The sequence below is a fragment of the Oncorhynchus masou genome, chromosome 25 (genome assembly GCF_036934945.1).
Source record: "Oncorhynchus masou masou isolate Uvic2021 chromosome 25, UVic_Omas_1.1, whole genome shotgun sequence".
In the NCBI taxonomy this organism is placed as follows: Eukaryota; Metazoa; Chordata; class Actinopteri; order Salmoniformes; family Salmonidae; genus Oncorhynchus; species Oncorhynchus masou.
The window spans coordinates 8,578,972-8,604,488 of record NC_088236.1 but is presented as its reverse complement, the minus strand read 5'-3'; the positions used below and the strand labels follow the sequence as shown (position 1 = coordinate 8,604,488).

The 25,517-nt window shown below is 40.9% G+C and overlaps 1 protein-coding gene and 1 long non-coding RNA gene across 2 annotated transcripts in view; one reads left to right on the top strand and one right to left on the bottom strand.

Annotated features, from left to right (window-relative positions):
- The window catches only part of LOC135513734 (uncharacterized), a 30,740-nt gene extending 7,966 nt beyond the window's left edge, over positions 1 to 22,774 (top strand). The window contains exons 2-3 of the mRNA XM_064936626.1: positions 10,103 to 10,388; positions 20,203 to 22,774. Of these exons, the coding sequence (XP_064792698.1) occupies positions 10,115 to 10,388; positions 20,203 to 20,975 (1,047 nt within the window). The 5' untranslated portion in view covers positions 10,103 to 10,114 and the 3' untranslated portion in view covers positions 20,976 to 22,774. The remainder of the gene's footprint in view (positions 1 to 10,102; positions 10,389 to 20,202) is intronic.
- LOC135513733 (uncharacterized) lies at positions 910 to 2,853 on the bottom strand. Its single transcript, XR_010451573.1, has 2 exons — positions 2,145 to 2,853; positions 910 to 2,052 (listed from the first exon to the last, which is right to left on the bottom strand). It is a non-coding gene; the product is annotated as an uncharacterized LOC135513733 (long non-coding RNA).
- Positions 22,775 to 25,517: the final 2,743 nt, after the last annotated feature.

Sequence of the window (25,517 nt, the reverse complement as noted above, 5' to 3'; positions counted from 1 at the left end):
AGGGGAGTAGTGGTGCCTGGAGATTTTGTCAAAAAGTTCCCAAACGGCCCGCCCAGCGAAGGAAAGCCTCCCTGTGGGAAAAATCCTGTTTCTCTATAGATTCTTCTGATTTTCACTCAAAATCACATGTTTCACAGGGTGTCTGTAGTGATGCCTCCAGCACTGAGATGCAGAGCCTTAGACCGCTGCCCCACTCGGGATACGTCCTATACCTCCACTTCACTACTTTACTACGCATCAGTAGGGATTAAGAAGTGAGTGTACGCAAAGCCCACTGAAAATAAGGTGTCCCTCTGTGTTATTTTACTAAAAAAGTGCACTCTCCTACATGTAGCTTGTCTGTGCAGATTAATATAGCTGACTTGGCCACCGTTGTCAGTTCCTTCCTACATATTTCCACACATCTAAGTTCCTGTAGATTGTGAAAACAGGATGTAACTTACTGCAGTCATACCCACACAACACAAGCCTGTATCAGCAAAATGCTAACGTATAACAATTCTGTAAGTTAAACAGCATAATAAGTCTAATTAAACAGTATAGTAATTCAACTAATATTTACTTTCTCCTACACGAGTGCGCTGGCTGGTATGACGGTTGCTGTCCTTTACAGAGTCACCAACCTGTCACATACTGGAGGCCTATAGGTTTGCTGTCCATTACAGAGTCACCAACCTGTCACATACTGGAGGCCTATAGGTTTGGAGGCCTATATGAGGCCTATAGGTTTGCTGTCCTTTACAGAGTCACCAACCTGTCACATACTGGAGGCCTATAGGGTTGGAGGCCTATATGAGGCCTATAGGTTTGCCATTGTGCAAACATGTCCATAATAGATAAGGGTGTTAAGATATTTATGTTTCAACAAATGAGTGTATATATTTGGCTTGTCGAAGCAGTTGTATACGCTGACTTTTTTAATTTATTTATTTCATTGAACCTTTATTTAACCAGGCAAGTCGGTTAAAGAACAAATTCTTATTTTCAATGACGGCCTAGGAACAGTGGGTTAACTGTCTGTTTAATGGAAGCTGATAATATAGAGTTTTGTTTTTTACTCCGCTGGTCCGAGACCTAGTCGACACCGAGTAGAAATGTATCTGACACCAAGACAAGACCTTGGCCCAGATTCACAAAACACTTCTTTAAGCAAAAAAAAATGAAGAAGCTTCTCAAGAAAAAAAAAAGAAGTTCATAAGATAGTTTGTAAGTGCAATTCCTCAGCAATATCTTAATCAACCAATCAATGAAATGTATTTATACATGTCTTTTTACATCAGCAGATGTCACAAAAGTGCTAAACAGAAACTCAGCCTAAAACTCCAAACAGCAAGCAATGCAGATGTGGATGCACGGTGGCTAGGAAAAACTCCCTAGAAAGGCAGGAAGCTAGGAAGAATCCTAGAGATGAATCAGGCTCTGAGGGGTGGCCAGTACTCTTCTGGCTGTGCCGGGTGGAGATTATAAGAGTACATGAACATTTAAGGCCAGATTTTTCTTCAAGATGTTCAAATGTTCATAGATGACAAGCAGGGTCAAATAATAATCACAGTGGTTGTAGAGGGTCCAACAGGTCAGTACCTCAGGAGTAAATGTCAGTTGGCTTTTCATAGCCAATCATTCAGAGGTCGAGACCGTTGAGAGAGAGAGTCAAAAACAGCATGTCCGGGACAAGGTAGCACGTCAGGTCAGGGTTCTGTGGTGGAATATTCTAATCAAGTGAGAGAGACATTGTAATTTCTTCAAACAATCATCTTTGTTTAATATCGATTTAATTATTGCAACTATGAAGCTGTCAACCGCACAATCTAATTTGTGTTGCCGAAGGTTAACCATAACAGATTCCTTATATAACTGACACTAAAAATGCTTATTCGTGGCTGGTTCCACCCCTCCCATGCAACTTCGGGTTCATCTCCTGGTTATCTACCTCTGGTGTGGTTTTAACACCACCTCGGCTTAGTTTCCCAGATGCCAGGATGATTTTGAGACAATGAAGGATTACGATCTACTTCTCCAGGCTATCTCGGCCAGCTGTAGGTTTTTAGGCTCCTGTCAGTTCACACAGACACAGATGAGGAAGTACTCATCAAAGCTATTCGATGCATAAAAATTATAATATAATCTTGTCATTTTGCTCTCACAGTTCCATAGCCGCAGGCAGAACAGTTGAAACTGGAGCAGCAGCATGACCAGGTGGACTGGGGACAGCCAGGAGTTATCAGGCCAGGTAGTCCTGAGGCATGACCCTAGGGCTCAGGTCCTCCGAGAGTGGAGGGAGAGAGGGAGAGAGAGAGAGAGAATTAGAGGGAGCATATTTAAATTCAGGACACAGGACACCAGATAAGACAGGAGAATTACACCAGATATAACAGACTGACCCTAACCCCCGGCACATATACTATTGCAGAATAGATACTGCAGACTGAGACAGGGGTGGTTCGGGGGACACTGTGGCCCCATCTGACGATACCCCCGGACAGGGCCAACCAGGCAGGATATAACCCCAATCACTTTGCTAAAGCACCACACCCACACCACTAGAGAGATAAACAGACCACCAACTTACTATGCTGATACAAGGCGGAGTATATAGCCCACCAATATCTCCTCCACCGCACAAGCCCAAGGGGGAGCAAAGCCGAACAGGAAGATCACGTCTGTGACTCAACCCACTCAAGTGACGCACCCCTCCTAGGGACGGCATGGAAGAGCACCAGGAAGCCAGTGGCTCAGCCTCCCGTCAGAGGCAGAGAATCCCAGTGGAGAGAGGGGAGCCGGGCAGAGACAGCAAAGCAGTTCGTTGCTCCAGAGCCTTTCCGATGCGGTGGTGGAGATATTGGTGGGCTATATACTCCGCCTTGTATCAGCATAGTAAGTTGGTGGTCTGTTGATATCTCTCTAGTGGTGTGGGTGTGGTGCTTTAGCAAAGTGATTGGGGTTATATCCTGCCTGGTTGGCCCTGAAGAGATGTGTCTTCAGTAAAGACTTAAAGGTCGAGACCGAGTCTGCTTCTCTCACATGGTTGGGTAGACCATTCCATAAAAATGGAGCTCTATAGGAGAAAGCCCTGCCTCCAGCTGTTTGCTTAGAAATTCTAGGGACAGTAAGGAGGCCTGCGTCATGTGACCGTAGCGTACGTGTAGGTATGTACAGCAGGACCTAATCAGAGAGATAGGAAGGAGTAAGCCCTGTAATGCTTTGTAGGTTAGCAGTAAAACCTTGAAATCAGTCCTAGCCTTAACAGGAAGTCAGTGTAGGGAGGCTAGCACTGGAGTAATATGATCACATTTTTTGGGTTCTAGTCAGGATTCTATTTTTCGGCATCATTTTTAGACAAAGATTTGCAACCGAGGACATATGATTTTTTACGCGCAACGCTCTTCAGCACTCAGATGACCTGTTCTGTGAGCTTCTGTGGCCTACCACTTCGCGGCTGAGCCGTTGTTGCTCCCAGACGTTTCCACTTCACAATAACAGAACTTACAGTTGGGGGCAGCTCTAGCAGGGCAGAAATTTGATGAACTGACTTGTTGGAAAGGTGGTATCAAATCAAATGTATTTATATAGCCCTTCGTACATCAGCTCATATCGCAAAGTGCTGTACAGAAACCCAGCCTAAAACCCCAAACAGCAAGCAATGCAGGTGTAGAAGCACGGTGGCTAGGAAAAACTCCCTAGAAAGGCCAAAACCTAGGAAGAAACCTAGAGAGGAACCAGGCTATGTGGGGTGGCCAGTCCTCTTCTGGCTGTGCCGGGTGGAGATTGTAACAGAACATGGCCAAGATGTTCAAATATGACCAGCATGGTCAAATAATAATAATCACAAGCAGAACAGTTGAAACTGGAGCAGCAGCACGGCCAGGTGGACTGGGGACAGCAAGGAGTCATCATGTCAGGTAGTCCTGAGGCATGGTCCTAGGGCTCATGTCCTCCGAGAGAGAGAAAAAAAGAGAGAATGAGAGAATTAGAGAGAGCATACTTAAATTCACACAGGCCACCGGATAGGACAGGAGAAGTACTCCAGATATAACAAACTGACCCTAGCCCCCGACACATAAACTACTGCAGCATAAATACTGGAGGCTGAGACAGGAGGGGGTCAAGAGACACCGTGACTCCATCCGAGGACACCCCGGACAGGGCCAAACAGGAAGGATATAACCCCATCCACTTTGCCAAAGCCCAGCCCCCACACCAGAGGGATATCTTACAACGGTGCCACATTGAAAGTCACTGAGCTCTTCAGTAAGGCCATTCTCGTGCCAATGTTTGTCTATGGAGATTAAATGGCTGTGTGCTCAATTTTATACACCTGTCAGGAACGGATGTGGCTGAATTAGCCAAATCCACTCATTTGAAGGGGGTGTCCACATATTAATTTTACATACATTGTATGTACAAAAGTAAGAGTTATGGTGGCGAAATTACAAAATTACGTTATAATACGGTTATTGCATCAAATGGTTGTTCTATGTCAATAGAATAGGGTTCTTAGAACTCTCGTGTGTGTGTGTGTTAAAGCTGAAAGCAAATTGACGATATCTTAGGTTTATCACCTAACAGGCCACATTCATTTCATGTGAGGGAAGTTGCTCCGATCTGACTGGAATGAACCAGGGAGAGATGGCTCAAGTTGAGAGGAACCTCATTTTGGAGGCCAACCCGTTTTAAAAATAAATAAAATATTTAACTAGGCAAGTCAGTTAAGAACAAATTCTTATTTACAATGATGGCCTACCGGGGAACAGCGGGTTAACTGCCTTGTTCAGGAGCAGCTCGGGATTTGAGCCAACAACCTTTCAGTTACTGGCCCAACGCACTTACCACTAGGCTAGCTAGTGGTTACAGTCTTCACAGCAGATACTGTCTTCTGTGAATTGTCAATTTATTTCATAGCAAATGCTATCTGGCTGGGGGAATACTCTTTTCTCATATTTCAAGTCTCACCTTGTGACCAATTCCACACATCTGTTATTTATCATGTAGACTAATGGGGTTCATCTATGCCATAGAAAATATCTTGGTATTCTTTGTGTCGGGGCTCTCAACCCAACAGTCAAGAGTGTTGAGTTGACCAGCCTCGTTGTTGCAGAGCACTCACATCATTCACTTGTGTGTGTGGTATTTACCTGTTTTCCTTATTAATAAGTGAATAAAGATTTTAGTTTTAAGTATAACTCTGACTTGTGTGATAAGTTTGTCTCTCCTCATTTGATAATAAAGAAATTACCACCACGGAGTTCTGGTCCAATTAGGAGAGGATGTCAAGTCATTATTATTCCAGGTTTGCCATTATAGCTAAATCCAGAACAGTCTACGGGAGACGCACAGTACTACATAGAGCCATGACTCCATGGAACTCTATTCCACATCAGGTAACTGATGCAGCAGTAAAATTAAAATTAAAAACAGATTAAAAAAAATACTTTATGGAACAGCGGGACTGTGAAGACACACACACACACACACACACAGGTACAGACACATTACCGTAATTTCCGGACTATAAGCCACTACTTTATTCCCACACTTTGAACCTCGCGGTTTATACAATGACGCGGCTAATTTATGGATTTTTCCCGCTTTCACAAGATTCATGCTGCCAAAAAACTGAGCACCGTCACATAATGTGACGTCAATCGAGCGCGCTCAAACTTCCCATCATTCTGATTACGGTAGTAATTTTGTCACCCTCATCATGGCAAAGACATGGAGAAATGCATATGATGCAGCATTCAAGTTGAAGGCGATCGATCTGGCTGTTGGAAAAGGAAATAGAGCTGCTGCACCGGAGCTTGGCCTTAATGAGTCGATGATAAGACGTTGGAAACAGCAGCGTGAGGAACTGACTCAGTGCAAAAGGACAACAAAAGCTTTCAGAGGGAGAAAAAAAGCAGATGGTCCAAAGTATTTGCAGCCACTCGACATCAGTGTAAATCGTGCATTTAAGGTGGCGCTCCTTGTTCAGTGGGAGGCTTGGATGACAAGTGCGGAGAAATCCTTCACTAAAACGGGCTGCAGGCGAATAGCATCTTATGGTCAAGTCTGCCAGTGGGTCCTGATAGCGTGGAGCATTGTAAAAAAATCCACTAAAATCCACTATCAACAACGGGTTTCGAAAGGCTGGACTGCTGCGTGTTGAAGGGGCAGCATGAGCTCAGCGGGGTATTTTCCTCCGGATGAAAGTGACGAGGATGAAAGTGACGAGGATGAAAGTGACGAGAGCGACAATGAAAACGATCCAACATCGGATGAAGCAATTCTGAGGCTATTCAACTCCGACACCGAATGAGATGACTTCAGTGGTTTCAGTGCACAGGAGGAGGAAGATGGTGACCAATGACTTTCTTGGTAGGCTACTGTTTTAATTTTTGTTACAAGCCGTGTTTCGTTTAAAGGCTGTGTAAAGTTCATTTGTTTCAATGTACCGGTAGGCACCTGCAGCTTATAGACATGTGTGGCTTATTTATGTACAAAATACATATGTTTTAATAATTCAGTGGGTGTGGTTTATATTCAGGTGCGCTTAATAGTCCAGCAATTACGGTACATACATTATTATATTGTTGTATGGTGGTATTATACATTTTGTATGATGTACTGTTTAATCTTTTGTTTTATGTGTGATGTTAGTGCCTTAATGTGTTTAAACCAAGGGGAATTGGGGAAGTGGGTGTTGAATAACTTTCTTTATGAAATATGAGTATGTAAGTATGTAATTGTTTTATTTGTTCACTCAGGTTCCCTTTATCTAATATTAGGTTTTGGTTGAAGATCTGATAACGTGCAGTATCAAAAATATGCAAAAGTAGAGATAATGAGAAAGGGGTCAATACATTTTCACGGCTCTGTACATCTGCCCCATTGCATTTTTTGCTGATGCACAGCAGGCTCCTTGGCCTCTCTCCAAGTTCTAATCTGTTAAAAGCAAGACACCTTCATCAAAACAATAACCAAACCCACCTCTGTTTTGGTAAGAAAATGAGGGATGTGGCTGGAGAAATGTAAACACTAAAATTCATAGACAGAACTATGGATGCAAGGACTGACCATCCACGATATCAAAAGTGTAGTTTTAGCCATGTTTTGAGGCTATACAATGGTTGTTTGCATGTGCAACGTTTACAAACATTGGAGTAAAGCAAGCTTAAATATTGCGTTCTGATGGACTACGACAGTTGAACTAAGCTCACGAAACATTTATATTCTTCAAGAATCAATGGGTTTAAATATACATATAATAAGCCATTGAATGCAGAAACTACAGAATCCCCTTTTAAGTCTATCAAAAGTGTGCAAGTTTCAACATGTGTCAGTGAGGACGATGGATAAAAAGTAAGTAAGTAAGTAATATATATATATATATATATATATATATATATATATATATAAGCACGAATTACATTAAATATTATATATACATATGTAAAAGATTGCGGTCCAAACTTGTTCACACACACCAGGGAGGAGTTTAGAAGAGTAGAAGTCAAACGTTTATTATTATTATTATTATTCCAAAGGATCCACACTCTGCAGCTGTAACAGGTGTATATGTACTCTCCATGCCTTGTGTTTTCTCAAAATAAATCCTTTCGGCCAGTGGACCCAGTTGAGCATTTATTTCTGCTGTTGTTAAATGGGAAACAGCACGTTAGTTGTGCAGGGCTTAACGGTATTGTTAAATGGGAAACAGCACGTTAGTTGTGCAGGGCTTAACGGTGTTGTTAAATTGGAAACAGCACGTTAGTTGTGCAGGGCTTAACGGTATTGTTAAATGGGAAACAGCACGTTAGTTGTGCAGGGCTTAACGGTATTGTTAAATAGGTAACAGCACGTTAGTTGTGCAGGGCTTAACGGTATTGTTAAATGGGAAACAGCACGTTAGTTGTACAGGGCTTAACGGTATTGTTAAATGGGAAACAGCACGTTAGTTGTACAGGGCTTAACGGTATTGTTAAATAGGAAACAGCACGTTAGTTGTGCAGGGCTTAACGGTATTGTTAAATGGGAAACAGCACGTTAGTTGTGCAGGGCTTAACGGTATTGTTAAATAGGATACAGCACGTTAGTTGTGCAGGGCTTAACGGTATTGTTAAATAGGAAACAGCACGTTAGTTGTGCAGGGCTTAACGGTATTGTTAAATAGGATACAGCACGTTAGTTGTGCAGGGCTGAACGGTATTGTTAAATAGGAAACAGCACGTTAGTTGTACAGGGCTGAACGGTATTGTTAAATAGGATACAGCACGTTAGTTGTACAGGGCTGAACGGTATTGTTAAATGGGAAACAGCACGTTAGTTGTGCAGGGCTTAACGGTATTGTTAAATAGGATACAGCACGTTAGTTGTGCAGGGCTGAACGGTATTGTTAAATAGGAAACAGCACGTTAGTTGTACAGGGCTGAACGGTATTGTTAAATGGGAAACAGCACGTTAGTTGTGCAGGGCTTAACGGTATTGTTAAATGGGAAACAGCACGTTAGTTGTGCAGGGCTTAACGGTATTGTTAAATGGGAAACAGCACGTTAGTTGTGCAGGGCTTAACGGTATTGTTAAATGGGAAACAGCACGTTAGTTGTGCAGGGCTTAACGGTATTGTTAAATGGGAAACAGCACGTTAGTTGTGCAGGGCTGAACGGTATTGTTAAATGGGAAACAGCACGTTAGTTGTGCAGGGCTGAACGGTATTGTTAAATGGGAAACAGCACATTAGTTGTGCAGGGCTTAACGGTATTGATGGCTGTCAATGGTAAAATCTGTGTTAGCAGTGGCTTATGTGACCATTACATCGGTGTATGCTAGCTAACACACTTATTTACAGCAATCATATGCCAAAGCACATCCCAGAAAGCCCCTCAATCCCTAACAGGTACCATATACCCACACATGTTTAAATCAGTAACGTACAGCAAACGTGTACACATTGTAAAATAGAAAACAGTATTCAGAAGGTGACCTACCCCTTGCATCACATTTTCATACTGGTGAGACCTGACGTTCGCGATCTCCCCCTATCTGCCAGCGGGGCCAATCACAACACACCTTATTGTCATCAGAGTTGAACTAACCAATAAGAATGCTTGAACATTAAATACACATTTCTTTAGAGGCAAGTGGAAACATAACCAACCCTGTTACACAGCTGTTGTCAAGAGCACATTTTTCACTGGCTGTCCACTGGTCGCAATAACAACGATAGATAGGCAGCTTAATAAACTTCTTCAATTCACCCATTATTGGGTTAAAAAACACACATATACGTTTGTCAACAACCACCCATATACGTTTGTCAACGGCCACCCATATACGTTTGTCAACAGCCACCCATATACGTTTGTCAACAGCCACCCATATACGTTTGTCAACAGCCATCCACAACAACCACGGTCCCGTAAGATGCAGATAACAAAATGATACACCTTCCTAGGATTCTAGCTTTAAATAACGGTATAAAAACAAATATCTAGTCTAACGCGTATTTCGTGACCTGTAATTAACAGCCTGCTAACTTGGAGGAAAAAGTTGATGTTGTAATACCGGGCTGTTCCTGAAGCATAGGCTTACCCTAGTACCACGCCAACATGGCCGTCTTCACAACTTCTCGGTCGGACTAATTGCGTTGATTTAATTTGTATTCCTCATTGCACTGCTTTCATCAAAAACCATCGCTTAGATGCGGTGTCCGGAGCACAATAGAGCAACGCGTCAGAGTACCCCTGCTGCCTAATTTGGGCAGCCTTCCGCACCTCAGTGTGTTGTTGATTTCCCGCCAGTAGAGGGCACACATTTCAGCTAAATGTTCCCATGAGGCTTGTAGTTCCCTTGTTACAACTCGTATTGTATTAAACCTGATTTATTGTAGCCTACCTTCTGTTGTGCTTTCTAGACCTGAGTTCCCCCTATTACAGACAGATGCATTGACAGTCATTGGACTACTGTACCTACCTCCCAAATTCACATGGTGTCAATGGTACATGATAAAGTTTCACACTTTCAACCAAGCCCTTACTCAGGCTGTTAGTACTGCAGTGATCATTATTATACTACAGATGAAAAGGGAGTTGATGACATAGGTTTCTGATTCTTTTGTCCATGGCAGTGATCATCAACAATGGAGCAGGTGTTGGTCAACATTCTGGATGAGGTGACGAGTGACGAGATGAAGAGATTTCAGTGGCTCCTGATTAGGCACCAGAGGCGTGGCTATGAGCCCATCAAAAAAAGCGAGTTGGATCGGGACACAAGCAGGGAGAATACCGTGGAGCTGATGGTGAACAAATACAAAGAGAATGGAGCTCTGGGCGTCACAAGTAATATCCTGAAGAACATGAACCAGAATACACTTGCTCAGGAGTTGAAGACAAAGGCAAACATTCTCAAAAGAGGTAATACAGAATTACAGGTCATAGACACCTATGATGAAAATGACAGCTGAACATGACTGCCACATTATACTGGGACTGGATCATAGACAGAAACATGCAACCTCTTTAACGTGTGCATGTACAGGTTATTAAATTATTGGCGCCCTGTTCAATACCTTTCAATACTTCACCTTACGAGAATAACAACACTTCTAAAATGTTTTATTGAGATTGGAGAACACATTGGGAGAGATCTTAGACCTTTCCTCCATAGATAATATTTCCAGATCAGTGATGTTCTTCATCTGCGTTTAAGGACGTGCCCCTCTTCAGTTCAAACCACATGTTTTCAATGAGGTTCAAGTCCGGAGACTGAGATGACAATTTCAAAATACAGATTTTGTGGTCAATTAACCATTTTCTTAATAAATATATATATTGAGAACAGCCTCAATTAGTCGAGGCTTGGACTCTACAAGGTGTCGAAGGCGTTCCACAGGGATTCAGTCCTATGTTGACTCCAATGCTTTCCAAAGTTGTGTCAAGTTGGCTGGATGTTCTTTGGGTGGTGGACCAATGTTGATACACACGGGGAAACTGTTGAGCGTGAAAAACCCAGCAGCGTTGTAGTTTTTGACACAAACCGGTGCACCTGGCACCTACTACCATACCCTGTTCAAAGGCACTTAAATATTTTGTCTTGCTCATTCACCCTCTGAATGACACACATACACAATCCATGTCTCAATCATCTCAAGGCATAAAACTCCTTCTTTAACCTGTGCCAATAATTTTGGACCAGACCACAGGAGAATACCAGTCAAGTGAACATATTGTAAATAATTACCATCATCACTTTGAGGAGAAACCTGATATTTAGAACTATAATGAACAAAAATATAAACACAACATGTACAGTGTTGTTCCCATGTTTTAAGAGCCGAAATAAAAGATCCCAGAAATGTTCCATACGCACAAAAAGCTTATTTCTCTCAAATGTTGTTGACAAATTTGTTTACATCATTGTTAGTGAGTATTTGTCCTTTACCAAGATAATCCATCCACCTGACAGGTGTGGTATATCAAGAAGCTGATTAAACAGCATGATCGTTACACAGGTGCACCTTCCGCTGGGGGACAATAAAAGGCAACTCTAAAATCATTTAATGTTAATTTTTCTTCCATAAGCCTCCACTGACACCATTTTAGACAATTTGGCAGTGCGTTCAACCGGCCTCACAACCTCAGACCACGTGTAACCACGGCAGCCCAGGACCTCCACATCCACTTGTTCACCTGCGGGAACGTCTGAGACCAGACACCCAAACAGCTTCTTCTTTAACTAGTTCTGATTGACCCAAGTGGGTGGGGCCTGGCTCCCCAGTGGGTGGGTCTATGCCCACCCAGGCCCCACCCATGGCTGCACCCCTGCCCAGTCATGTGAAATCCATAGATTAGGGCCTAATTAATTTATTTCAATTGACTGATTTCCTCATATGAACTGTAACTCAGTAAAATGGTTGAAATTGTTGCCTTTTGTTCAGTTAAGTGTAATGTCGCTAATCGTTGAACATACAGTGCATACAAAGTCTGGGAATTATTTCCATTGTTAAATCATGGAGGATAACACACAATACAGTCTGGGACTTATTTACATTGTTAAATCATGGAGGATAACACACAGTACAGTCTGGGACTTATTTCCATTGTTAAATCATGGAGGATAACACACAGTACAGTCTGGGACTTATTTCCATTGTTAAATCATGGAGGATAACACACAATACAGTCTGGGACTTATTTCCATTGTTAAATCATGGAGGATAACACACAATACAGTCTGGGACTTATTGCCATTGTTAAATCATGGAGGATAACACACAATACAGTCTGGGACGTATTTCCATGGTTAAATCATGGAGGATAACACACAATACAGTCTGGGACTTATTTCCATGGTTAAATCATGGAGGATAACACACAATACAGTCTGGGACTTATGTCCATTGTTAAATCATGGAGGATAACACACAATACAGTCTGGGACTTATGTCCATTGTTAAATCATGGAGGATAACACACAATACAGTCTGGGACTTATTTCCATGGTTAAATCATGGAGGATAACACACAATACAGTCTGGGACTTATTTCCATGGTTAAATCATGGAGGATAACACACAATAAAGTCTGGGACTTATTTCCATGGTTAAATCATGGAGGATAACACACAATACAGTCTGGGACTTATTTCCATGGTTAAATCATGGAGGATAACACACAATACAGTCTGGGACTTATTTACATGGTTAAATCATGGAGGATAACACACAATACAGTCTGGGACTTATTTCCATGGTTAAATCATGGAGGATAACACACAATACAGTCTGGGACTTATTTCCATGGTTAAATCATGGAGGATAACACACAATACAGTCTGGGACTTATTTCCATTGTTAAATCATGGAGGATAACACACAATACAGTCTGGGACTTATTTACATTGTTAAATCATGGAGGATAACACACAATAAAGTCTGGGACTTATTTCCATTGTTAAATCATGGAGGATAACACACAATAAAGTCTGGGACTTATTTCCATTGTTAAATCATGGAGGATAACACACAATACAGTCTGGGACTTATTTCCATTGTTAAATCATGGAGGATAACACACAATAAAGTCTGGGACTTATTTCCATTGTTAAATCATGGAGGATAACACACAATACAGTCTGGGACTTATTTCCATGGTTAAATCATGGAGGATAACACACAATAAAGTCTGGGACTTATTTCCATTGTTAAATCATGGAGGATAACACACAATACAGTCTGGGACTTATTTCCATGGTTAAATCATGGAGGATAACACACAATACAGTCTGGGACTTATTTCCATGGTTAAATCATGGAGGATAACACACAATACAGTCTGGGACTTATTTCCATTGTTAAATCATGGAGGATAACACACAATACAGTCTGGGACTTATTTCCATGGTTAAATCATGGAGGATAACACACAATACAGTCTGGGACTTATTTCCATGGTTAAATCATGGAGGATAACACACAATACAGTCTGGGACTTATTTCCATTGTTAAATCATGGAGGATAACACACAATACAGTCTGGGACTTATTTACATTGTTAAATCATGGAGGATAACACACAATACAGTCTGGGACTTATTTCCATGGTTAAATCATGGAGGATAACACACAATAAAGTCTGGGACTTATTTCCATGGTTAAATCATGGAGGATAACACACAATACAGTCTGGGAATTATTTCCATGGTTAAATCATGGAGGATAACACACAATACAGTCTGGGACTTATTTACATGGTTAAATCATGGAGGATAACACACAATACAGTCTGGGACTTATTTCCATGGTTAAATCATGGAGGATAACACACAATACAGTCTGGGACTTATTTCCATGGTTAAATCATGGAGGATAACACACAATAAAGTCTGGGACTTATTTCCATTGTTAAATCATGGAGGATAACACACAATACAGTCTGGGACTTATTTCCATGGTTAAATCATGGAGGATAACACACAATACAGTCTGGGACTTATTTCCATGGTTAAATCATGGAGGATAACACACAATACAGTCTGGGACTTATTTACATTGTTAAATCATGGAGGATAACACACAATACAGTCTGGGACTTATTTCCATGGTTAAATCATGGAGGATAACACACAATAAAGTCTGGGACTTATTTCCATTGTTAAATCATGGAGAATAACACACAATACAGTCTGGGACTTATTTCCATGGTTAAATCATGGAGGATAACACACAATACAGTCTGGGACTTATTTCCATGGTTAAATCATGGAGGATAACACACAATACAGTCTGGGACTTATTTCCATGGTTAAATCATGGAGGATAACACACAATACAGTCTGGGACTTATTTCCATTGTTAAATCATGGAGGATAACACACAATACAGTCTGGGACTTATTTCCATGGTTAAATCATGGAGGATAACACACAATACAGTCTGGGACTTATTTACATTGTTAAATCATGGAGGATAACACACAATACAGTCTGGGACTTATTTCCATGGTTAAATCATGGAGGATAACACACAATAAAGTCTGGGACTTATTTCCATGGTTAAATCATGGAGGATAACACACAATACAGTCTGGGACTTATTTCCATGGTTAAATCATGGAGGATAACACACAATACAGTCTGGGACTTATTTACATGGTTAAATCATGGAGGATAACACACAATACAGTCTGGGACTTATTTCCATGGTTAAATCATGGAGGATAACACACAATACAGTCTGGGACTTATTTCCATGGTTAAATCATGGAGGATAACACACAATACAGTCTGGGACTTATTTCCATTGTTAAATCATGGAGGATAACACACAATACAGTCTGGGACTTATTTCCATGGTTAAATCATGGAGGATAACACACAATACAGTCTGGGACTTATTTCATGGAGGATAACATGGTTAAATCATGGAGGATAACACACAATACAGTCTGGGACTTATTTACATTGTTAAATCATGGAGGATAACACACAATACAGTCTGGGACTTATTTCCATTGTTAAATCATGGAGGATAACACACAATAAAGTCTGGGACTTATTTCCATTGTTAAATCATGGAGGATAACACACAATAAAGTATGGGACTTATTTCCATTGTTAAATCATGGAGGATAACACACAATACAGTCTGGGACTTATTTCCATGGTTAAATCATGGAGGATAACACACAATACAGTCTGGGACTTATTTCCATGGTTAAATCATGGAGGATAACACACAATACAGTCTGGGACTTATTTCCATTGTTAAATCATGGAGGATAACACACAATACAGTCTGGGACTTATTTCCATGGTTAAATCATGGAGGATAACACACAATACAGTCTGGGACTTATTTACATTGTTAAATCATGGAGGATAACACACAATACAGTCTGGGACTTATTTCCATGGTTAAATCATGGAGGATAACACACAATAAAGTCTGGGACTTATTTCCATGGTTAAATCATGGAGGATAACACACAATACAGTCTGGGACTTATTTCCATGGTTAAATCATGGAGGATAACACACAATACAGTCTGGGACTTATTTCCATGGTTAAATCATGGAGGATAACACACAATACAGTCTGGGACTTATTTACATTGTTAAATCATGGAGGATAACACACAATACAGTCTGGGACTTATTTCCATGGTTAAATCATGGAGGATAACACACAATAAAGTCTGGGACTTATTTCCATTGTTAAATCATGGAGGATAACACACAATACAGTCTGGGACTTATTTCCATGGTTAAATCATGGAGGATAACACACAATACAGTCTGGGACTTATTTCCATTGTTAAATCATGGAGGATAACACACAATACAGTCTGGGACTTATTTCCATTGTTAAATCATGGAGGATAACACACAATACAGTCTGGGACTTATTTCATTGTTAAATCATGGAGGATAACACACAATACAGTCTGGGACTTATTTCCATTGTTAAATCATGGAGGATAACACACAATACAGTCTGGGACTTATTTCCATTGTTAAATCATGGAGGATAACACACAATACAGTCTGGGACTTATTTCCATGGTTAAATCATGGAGGATAACACACAATACAGTCTGGGACTTATTTCCATTGTTAAATCATGGAGGATAACACACAATACAGTCTGGGACTTATTTCCATTGTTAAATCATGGAGGATAACACACAATACAGTCTGGGACTTATTTCCATGGTTAAATCATGGAGGATAACACACAATAAAGTCTGGGACTTATTTACATGGTTAAATCATGGAGGATAACACACAATAAAGTCTGGGACTTATTTCCATTGTTAAATCATGGAGGATAACACACAATAATGTCTGGGACTTATTTCCATTGGGGTCCTCTTGAAACAAGATGACTAGGCAAGATCCAACACTGTTGAACACAGTATGACAGAGATAATATAACATAAAAACAAAGATGAAGAACATCGACCTCATAATTGCAGTGACATCATAAGGTACATTCAAATGAGCCCAGAAGACATCAAACTGTTTTTTACTTTATTTTTAAAGCTGCCAGGAGAGGATGTCATTTTTATGGGCAGAGGCAACTCATTCCACTACAAGACAGTACCTTACCCAGCATTACTCCTGAACCTGTATAAGTACACATTAGCAACACCTGATTTGGTGCTGTGATTGGTTAGATATCTGGGCGCAGAACCGTAAATAAGCGTGTTAACCAAACCCAGTCTAATGTGGGACACCTAAGCCTCAGGTAGCTAACAGAGGTTTTAATAGTCAGGATCTCAACCCCTAACAGCACTCTGATTTCAGAGGACCTACACATTTTACACTACCGGTCAAAAGGTGTCAAACACCTACTCATTCAAGGGTTTTTCTTTTTTAATACTATTTTCTACATTGTAGAATAATAGTGAAGACATCAAAACTATGAAATAACACATATGGAGTCATGTCGTAACCAAAAAAAGTGTTAAACAAAATCAAAATATATGTGTTTGGAATTCTTCAAATAGCCACCCTTTGCCTGGATGACAGCTTTGCACACTCTTGGCATTCTCTCAACCAGCTTTGTGAGGTAGTTACCTGGAATGCATTTCAATGATCAGGTGTGCCTTGTTAAAGGTTCATTTGTGGAATTTATTTCCTTCTTAATGTGTTTGAGCCAATCAGTTGCGTTGTGACAAGGTAGGGGGGTTTACAGAAGAAAACCCTATTTGGCAAAAGACCAAGTCCATATTATAGCATGAACAGCTCAAATAAGCAAAGAGAAATGACAGTCCATCATTACTTTAAGACATGAAGGTCAGTCAATATGGAAAATTTCAAGAACTTTGAAAGTTTCTTCAAGTGCAGTCGCAAAAACGATCAAGCGCTATGATGAAGGACCGCCACGGGAATGTAAGACCCAGAGTTACCTCTGCTGCAGAGGTTCAGTTCATTAGAGTTACCTCTGCTGCAGAGGATACGTTCATTAGAGTTACCAGCCTCAGAAATTGCAGCCCAAATAAATGCTTCACAGAGTTAAAGTAACAGAGACATCTCAACTAGAGGTCGACTGAATATGATTTTTCAACACCGATACCAATTATTGGAGAACCAAAAAAGCTGATACCAATTAACTGGTTGATTTTTATGTAATTGTAATAATGACAATTATAACAATACTGAATGAACAATGAACACTTGTATTTTACCTTAATATAATACATAAATAAAATGTGTTTAGTCTCAAATAAATAATGAAACATGGTTTAAATAATGAAAAACACAGTGTTGGAGAAGAAAGTAAAAGTGCAATATGTGCCAAGTAAAAAGCTAACGTTTAAGTTCGTTGCTCAGAACATATGAAAGCTGGTAGGTCAATATTCACAGTTCTTCAATATTCCCAGTTAAGAAGTTTTAGGTTGTAGTTATTATAGGAATTATGACGTGTCGACTATTTCTCTCTATACCATTTCTATTTCATATAACTTTGACTATTGGATGTTCTAATAGGCACTTTAGTATTGCTAGTCTAATCTCAGGAGTTGATAGGCTTGAAGTAAGTCATAAACAGCGCTGTGAATCATGCGTTGCTAAGAGCTGCTTACAAACACAGTAAAGTTTGAATGAATGCTTACGAGCCTGCTGCTGCCTACCACTGCTCAGTCAGACTGATCTATCAAATATCAAATCATAGACTTAATTATAATATACTAAACACAGAAATACGAGCCTTTGGTCATGAATATGGTCAAATCTGGAAACGATCATTTCGAAAACAAAACGTTTATTCTTTCAGTGAAATACGGAACCAATCTGTAATTTATTTAACGGGTGGCAACCCTAAGTCTAAATATTGCTGATACATTGCATAACCTTCAATGTTATGTCATAATTATGTAAAATTCTGGCAAATTAGTTCGTAACGAGCCAGGTGGCCCAAACTGTTGCATATATCCTGACTCTGCGTGCAATGAACGCAAGAGAAGTGACACATATTGCCTGCTAACATTAATTTATTTTAACTAAATATGCAAGTTTAAAAAATATATACTTCTGTGTATTGATTTAAAGAAAGGCATTGATGTTTATGGTTAGGTACATTCGTGCAACGATTGTGCTTTTTTTCGTGAATGCGCTTTTGTTAAAACATCACCCGTTTGGCAAAGTAGGCTGTGATTCGATGATAAATTAACAGGCATTGCATTGATCATATGCAACACAGGACAAGCTAGTTAACCTGGTAATATCATCAACTATGTGTAGTTGACTAGTGATTATGTGAAGATAAATTGTTTTTTATAAGATAAGTTTAATGCTAGCTAGCAACTTACCTTGGCTCCTTGCTGTAACTCGTGTAACAGGTGGTCAGCCTGCCACGCAGTCTGCCATACAGTTTCCTCGTGGAATGCAATGTAATCGGCCATAATCGGCGTCCAAAAATGCTGATTACCGATTGTTATGAAAACTAGAAATCGTCCCTAATTAATCGGCCATGCTGATTAATCGGTCAACCTCTAATCTCAACATCAACTGTTCAGAGGAGACTGTGTGAATCAGGCCTTCATGGTCGAATTGCTGCAAAGAAACCAATACTAAAGGACACCAATAAGAAGAAGAGACTTGTTTGGGCCAAGAAACACGAGCAATGGATATTAGACTGGAAATTTGTCCTTTAGTCTGGGGTCCAAATTCAAGATTTTTGGTTGCCGTGTCTTTGAGAGACGCGGTGTGGGTGAACGGATGATCTGTGTATTTCCCACTGTAAAGCATGGAGGAGGAGGTGTTATGGGGTAGGGCTGGTTTGCTGGTGACACTGTCTGTGATACTGTCTGACACTTAACCAGCATGGCTACCACAGCATTCTGCAGCGATACTCCATCCCATCTGGTTTGTGCTTAGTGGGATTATAATTTATTTTTCAACAGGACAATGACCCAAAACACACCTCCAGGCTGTATAAGGGCTATTTTACCAAGAAGGAGAGTGATGGAGTGCTGCATCAGATGACCTGGCCTCCACAATCCCCGACCTCAACCAAATTGAGATGGTTTGGGATGAGTCGGACTGCAGAGTTAAGGAAAAGCAGCTAACAAGTGCTCAGCATATGTGGGAACTCCTTCAAGACTGTTGGAAAAGCATTTCAGGTGAAGCTGGTTGAGATAATGCCAAGAGTGTGCAAAGTTATCATCACGGAAAAGGGTGGCTATTTGAATAATCTCAAATATAAAATACATTTTGATTTTCTTTAACACTTTTTTGGTTACTACATGACTCCATATGTGTTATTTCATAGTTTTGATGTCTTCACTATTATTCTACAATGTAAAAATGTAAAAATGAAGAAAAACCCTTGAATGAGCAGGTGTTCTAAAACTAGTGACTGGCAGTGTAGTTCTGGACCCAAAAATATTAATCCGTTTGTACAGAGATAGCTTTTTATCTCCTCCACCACTGGCTCCCTACCTGACAAGTAGGACTTTACCCAGCCTTGAGGGATTCTGCTTAACCTCAGTGCCTCCAGTTTGGAGATTAGGAGACAGTGGTTAGCTGTATCAAAGGCCTTCTATAGGTCAAGCAGTACCATTCTACAGAGATTTCCCTCATCAATCTCTTTCCTGATGAAGTCAGTCAATTAAAGTAGACATGACTCAGTGGTGTACGTTTTTCTAAACTCTGACTGAAAATCATGCATCAGATTTTGTTTGCTGACATATTCATAAATCTGCTCATATACAACTCTCTTGCCAGCGCAAAACGGCACTGCAAAGGTGAGCTCTGCGGCGAAGAGTACTGCAAAGGAGACACCAGTGGTGAAGAGCACTGCAAAGGAGAGCACTGCCACTGTGGTGGAGAGTACTACGAAGGACAGCATTGTAGCGAAGGGCACTGCAAAGGAGAGCACTGTGGCAAAGAGCACTGCAAAGGAGAGCACTGCCACTGTGGTGGAGAGTACTACGAAGGACAGCATTGTAGCGAAGGGCACTGCAAAGGAGAGCACTGTGGCAAAGAGCACTGCAAAGGAGAGCACTGCCACTGTGGTGGAGAAACCTGCAAAGGAGAGCACTGCCACTGCAAAGGTGACACCAGTGGTGAAGAGCGCTGCAAAGAAGAGCACTGCCACTGTGTTGAAGAGCACTGCAAAGGAGAGAACTGCCAACGTGGTGAAGAAACCTGCAAAGGAGAGCACTGCCACTGTGGTGGAGAGCACTACGAAGGACAGCATTGTAGCGAAGGGCACTGCAAAGGAGAGCACTGTGGCAAAGAGCACTGCAAAGGAGACAGCAGTGGTGAAGAGCACTGCAAAGGAGAGCACTGCCACTGTGGTGGAGAGACCTGCAAAGGAGAGCACTGCCACTGCAAAGGTGACACCAGTGGTGAAGAGCGCTGCAAAGAAGAGCACTGCCACTGTGTTGAAGAGCACTGCAAAGGAGAGCACTGTGGCGAAGAGTGCTGCAAAGGAGACACCAGTGTTGAAGAGCACTGCAAAGGAGAGCACTGCCAAAGGCACCTGCAAAAACTGAGCCGTTCTAGATCAAGAGGATGGGCCAATATGGTATACTTTATTTAGGTCCATTTACTTGTCAAAGACCAGTTTACAATTGAGGAGGATTGTAAAACTATTTTCTTAAGCTTTTCTCAGAATATTTGGAATTTTACAACCTGACAATTAAATTTAAAAATATATATTTTCAAGAATTGTAATGTTTACATTTTTTCTCATGCTCTTCAGAAACACCAAATAAGCAAGAAAATACTAACTTGTCAGTAGAGCAAACGGGGCTGCCCGCTGGAAACCCTCCAGGCCAGTCGATCAACCCTGTCAGTGGCCACTTGGGCCAATGAAAAATAGATTGTAATAATGCTATTTTTAATGTAGGTTGTGATATTTATTGTTTGTTATACTGACGGATTCCCAAAGCTGTTCATTCGTTACTTAGATTATTTATCACATGCGCACTGCACACATATAGCATATAATATGTCGGGCAGAGAAAGCGCGCAGCTCTCAAACTTAGAGAGAGCCTCAAATATCACATGTATTTGTCCACTGTAAGTAGGCGGAGTAGATCATGCTGAGCTGCGAGGCCACCAGTCTATGACACGTGACGCGAACGGGCAAAAGCCACTTGGGAGGAACGCGCTTCTCAAATCAAACAGTAATCTCTGCCGCTCCGTCATGTTGTCAACAAGGCAGCATGGTGCATCGTCTTGAAAACATATATTTTCCATAAAAAATAGATTTTTTGAAATTTTAACTAAGGCAGACAACGCGTTTTTATCAAAATCAATCACTTTTGCATGTGAAAACCCAGAATCCTACTAATTACTCCACGTGCTTAATTACGTTGCTTTTGTTTTGAGCCGGTTTCGCCTTGGGCTTTGGCTCGCGCATGGGAGGCAACCCGATTCCAAAACAAATACAATAAACTTTCATCTGGGACAGATTAATCAAATGCCCTCACTTATACATGAATCCTGCAAAAATACTTATTGTTTCAATTAGGTAATTGGTCACATTCGCATGACTCAAATAAAAACACCATAATGATTGGTTGACAATCGAGCCTCCCACAACGCAGATCGATGGCTGCATGATGAAGTTGTTGAAGAGCAACTGCAGAAACTCAATTTGTCAAGTCGTACACATTTTAAATGGCTTTTACAGATTTGATGTTTTTACAAGGAAAGTACTTTTATTCATGGTTGTTTTCATTTAGTTTTAACAACATGTACTTTTTAACAAATTTAAATGTAACTTTCAAATGCTGTGTTTTATGCTTTGCTGCCGTTTTTATGTGTATAAATGATGTAAAAAATGTATGAGCTGTTTTTAAAGGAATTGTGTCAATAAAACTTTTCCAAAAGAAAAAAAAGTGTCAAGTCGTTGGTCACAGCCTTTCAAAGTGTGTTGCATTATGGGGCAATAAAATGATCTCACTTGCATCCATATGTCGACTGCATGAACTTTACAAAAATCCTTTGATTAAAGGTCACGAAGTTTCAACTAAGTTTTTTTCAGTTGCTCTTCACCAGCTTCATCCTGAAGCCATCACATGAATAGTGGGAGGCTCAATTGTCAACCATCATTAGGGTGTTATTGTTTGACCCACACTAAAGTGACCAAAGACTTGACTAAAAACAGGAAGCAACTTTGCCGCGATTCATATGTGTACAGTGGATATGTACAAATGAATGTGATATTTGAGGCTCACACATGATATGTGCACACATGATTTTAAGTTTGTAAATGTGTGATATGGGGTTGGAAACATGTTTATTTCGATATTAAATAAATAAATACAATCCTTCCATAAACACTGCCATGTTGCACTGAGCCTTGCGGTTGGAAATCCACATCAGTGTGCGCTTTTTGTCTGTAGCAGATGCACCTCCCCCAGACTTCACTCCTCGACTTTTGTCTGCAGTCTTTTGCTTTGGCCTTACCACTCAAACAAGCCCATTGACAGGATAGACATGTGACCTCTCTAACAATGGAACTACCTCAAAGATGGAAGGCAAGCGGGAGGAGGTGAGATCAGCTGGGACCATCCTCGCCAACGAGAGGGTCGATACGCGTGTGAACAGCAGGCACAACTCCTATACAGCACATAATGTGTTGTTTTTTTTTCAAAGTTTCCGGGATGTCACGTGTCCTACCAGTACACTCATAATAGTCTCTACCAAATCGGATGTTCTCGTTTTCAGGGGAAATGGAAAGCGAGTTTGTCACGCAATTTCTGCTTCTGGATTATATACAAGATCTGTATATAACGACGAGATGCTCATGTTTCCACTTTAACAATGGGAGTCATTGTCCCAAAGATGGGAAGGCAGGCAACAAGTTTAGATCCAAAATAAACCCATGGAAACGCATTGGGTTTATTTTGGACAGATCTTGGCGAGAGTGAAACCTCTCGCTTCGCCTCTTCCTCTCCGCGTTAACAAGGCGACACTCAACATTTTAACTAAATTGGAATATTTTCCAGGTGTTTTACAAATGTTCCATCCCTAGAATGAATCCCTTTTCTCCCGGTTTTTTGTTTATTTATTTAACTAGGCAAGTCAGTTCAGAACAAATGACAGCCTACCAAAAGACAAAAGGATTCCTGCGGGACAGGGGCTGGGATAAAAATAAATATATATATAAATATAGGACAAAACACACATCACGACAAGAGGGACAACACTACACAAAGAGAGACAACAACATAGCAAAGCAGCAACACATAACACAACATGGCAGCAACACAACATGGTAGCAGCACTAAACATGGTACAAACATTATTGGGCACAAACAACAGCACAAAGGGGAAGAAGGTAGAGACAACAATACATCACGCAAAGCAGCCACAACTGTCAGATACCTGTAACCCGTATTTCCCGCCAAAATCGGAAGTGTCTTTCAAAAGCGTTGTAAAGTATATAAATAGGCCTATATCTGGATTTGATTAGGTCTTTGATGGAAAATGCAAGCCTGGTGCTACCTGACCCTGATTGGACATATATTAAATACATGTTATGAGCCCAACCCCCGAAAAGACCAAATGATTGTGCTGTTATCCAAAACATAAGATGAAGGCTACTGCACATTACACATGACAGAAAAACATACAATCCCATAGATGTAGCTCGACTTCAGGAATGATGAGTGGAGAAAGTGGAAAGTTTTAAATTCCTCGTGTACATATCACAACAAACTGAAATGGTCCATGCACACAGACAGTGTGGTGAAGAAGGCGCAACAGCGCCTCTTCAATCTCAGGAGGCTGAAAAAATGTGGTTTGTCACTGAAAACCCTCACTAACTTTTACAGGTGCACAATTGAGAGCATCCTGTCGGGCTGTAATCACAGCCTGGTAGCCAACTACACCGCCCACAACCGCAGGGCTCTCCAGAGGGTGGTGCAGTCTGCACAACGCATCACCTGGGGCAAACTACCTGCCCTCCAGGACGCCTACACCACCCGCTGTCACAGGAAGGCCATAAAGATCATCAAGGACAACAACCACCTGAGCCACTACTTCTTCACCCCGCTTCCTTCCAGAAGGCGAGGTCAGTACAGGTGCATCAAAGCTGGGACCGAGAGATTGAAAAACAGCTTCTATCTCAAGGCCATCAGGTTGTTTAACAGCCACCACTAGCACAGAGAGGCTGCTGCCTACCGACAGACTTGATATCATTGGCCACTTTAATAAATGGAACACTAGTCACTTTAATAACGCCACTTTAAGAATGTTTACATATCTCACATTACTCATCTCATATGTATATAACGTATACTGTATCCTTCACTATCTATTCTTTACTATCTATTGCATCTTAACTGCTCTGTCACTGCTCATCCATATATGTTATATTTCTATATTCTCATCCCATTCCTTTAATAGGTTGTGTGAATTAGGTTTTGTTGTGGAATTTGTTAGATATTAGGTTTTTGTTGTGTTAGATACTGCTGCACTGTCGAATCTAGAAGCATTTAGTGACACTCGCAATAACATCTGCTGACCATGTGTATGTGACCAATACATTTTGATTTGAGCTATATGCTCTATTGGGTAAATAAATGAATTGTTGACTGCGCTCCATACTGAGATGGGCTGTCTGTCCCCACCATGAGCGTTGACGAGTCATCATGCAGAGGACGTAGAGAAGACAGATTTAGACATTGCATATCATTTAACAGTTCCATTTCACACCATGCCGTTCATATAAATGATTTATTATAATTGACTGGTTTCACAGACATTTTTCACGGGAAAAGAGAGGGGTTTTGAGAGGTAAATCTCGGTAACCGGGGTTCCCGCATTCAACCCTAATCTTAAACTCCTCTACATTTACTGGATTGTTTGAACAGTGCAGAAAGAGCCCTGTTATTTTTATTCTCTTCAAGACCAGTACAGTCATTTTAGGCACATCTATCTCTCCAGTGTTTAATTGCTAAATTGTAATTACTTCGCCACTTTTTTCAACAAACACATTTACACATTTATTGCCTTAACTCCCTAGTCTTGCCTAATGTGCACACACTTTCTATCGTGTTATTGAATGTATGTTTGTTTAT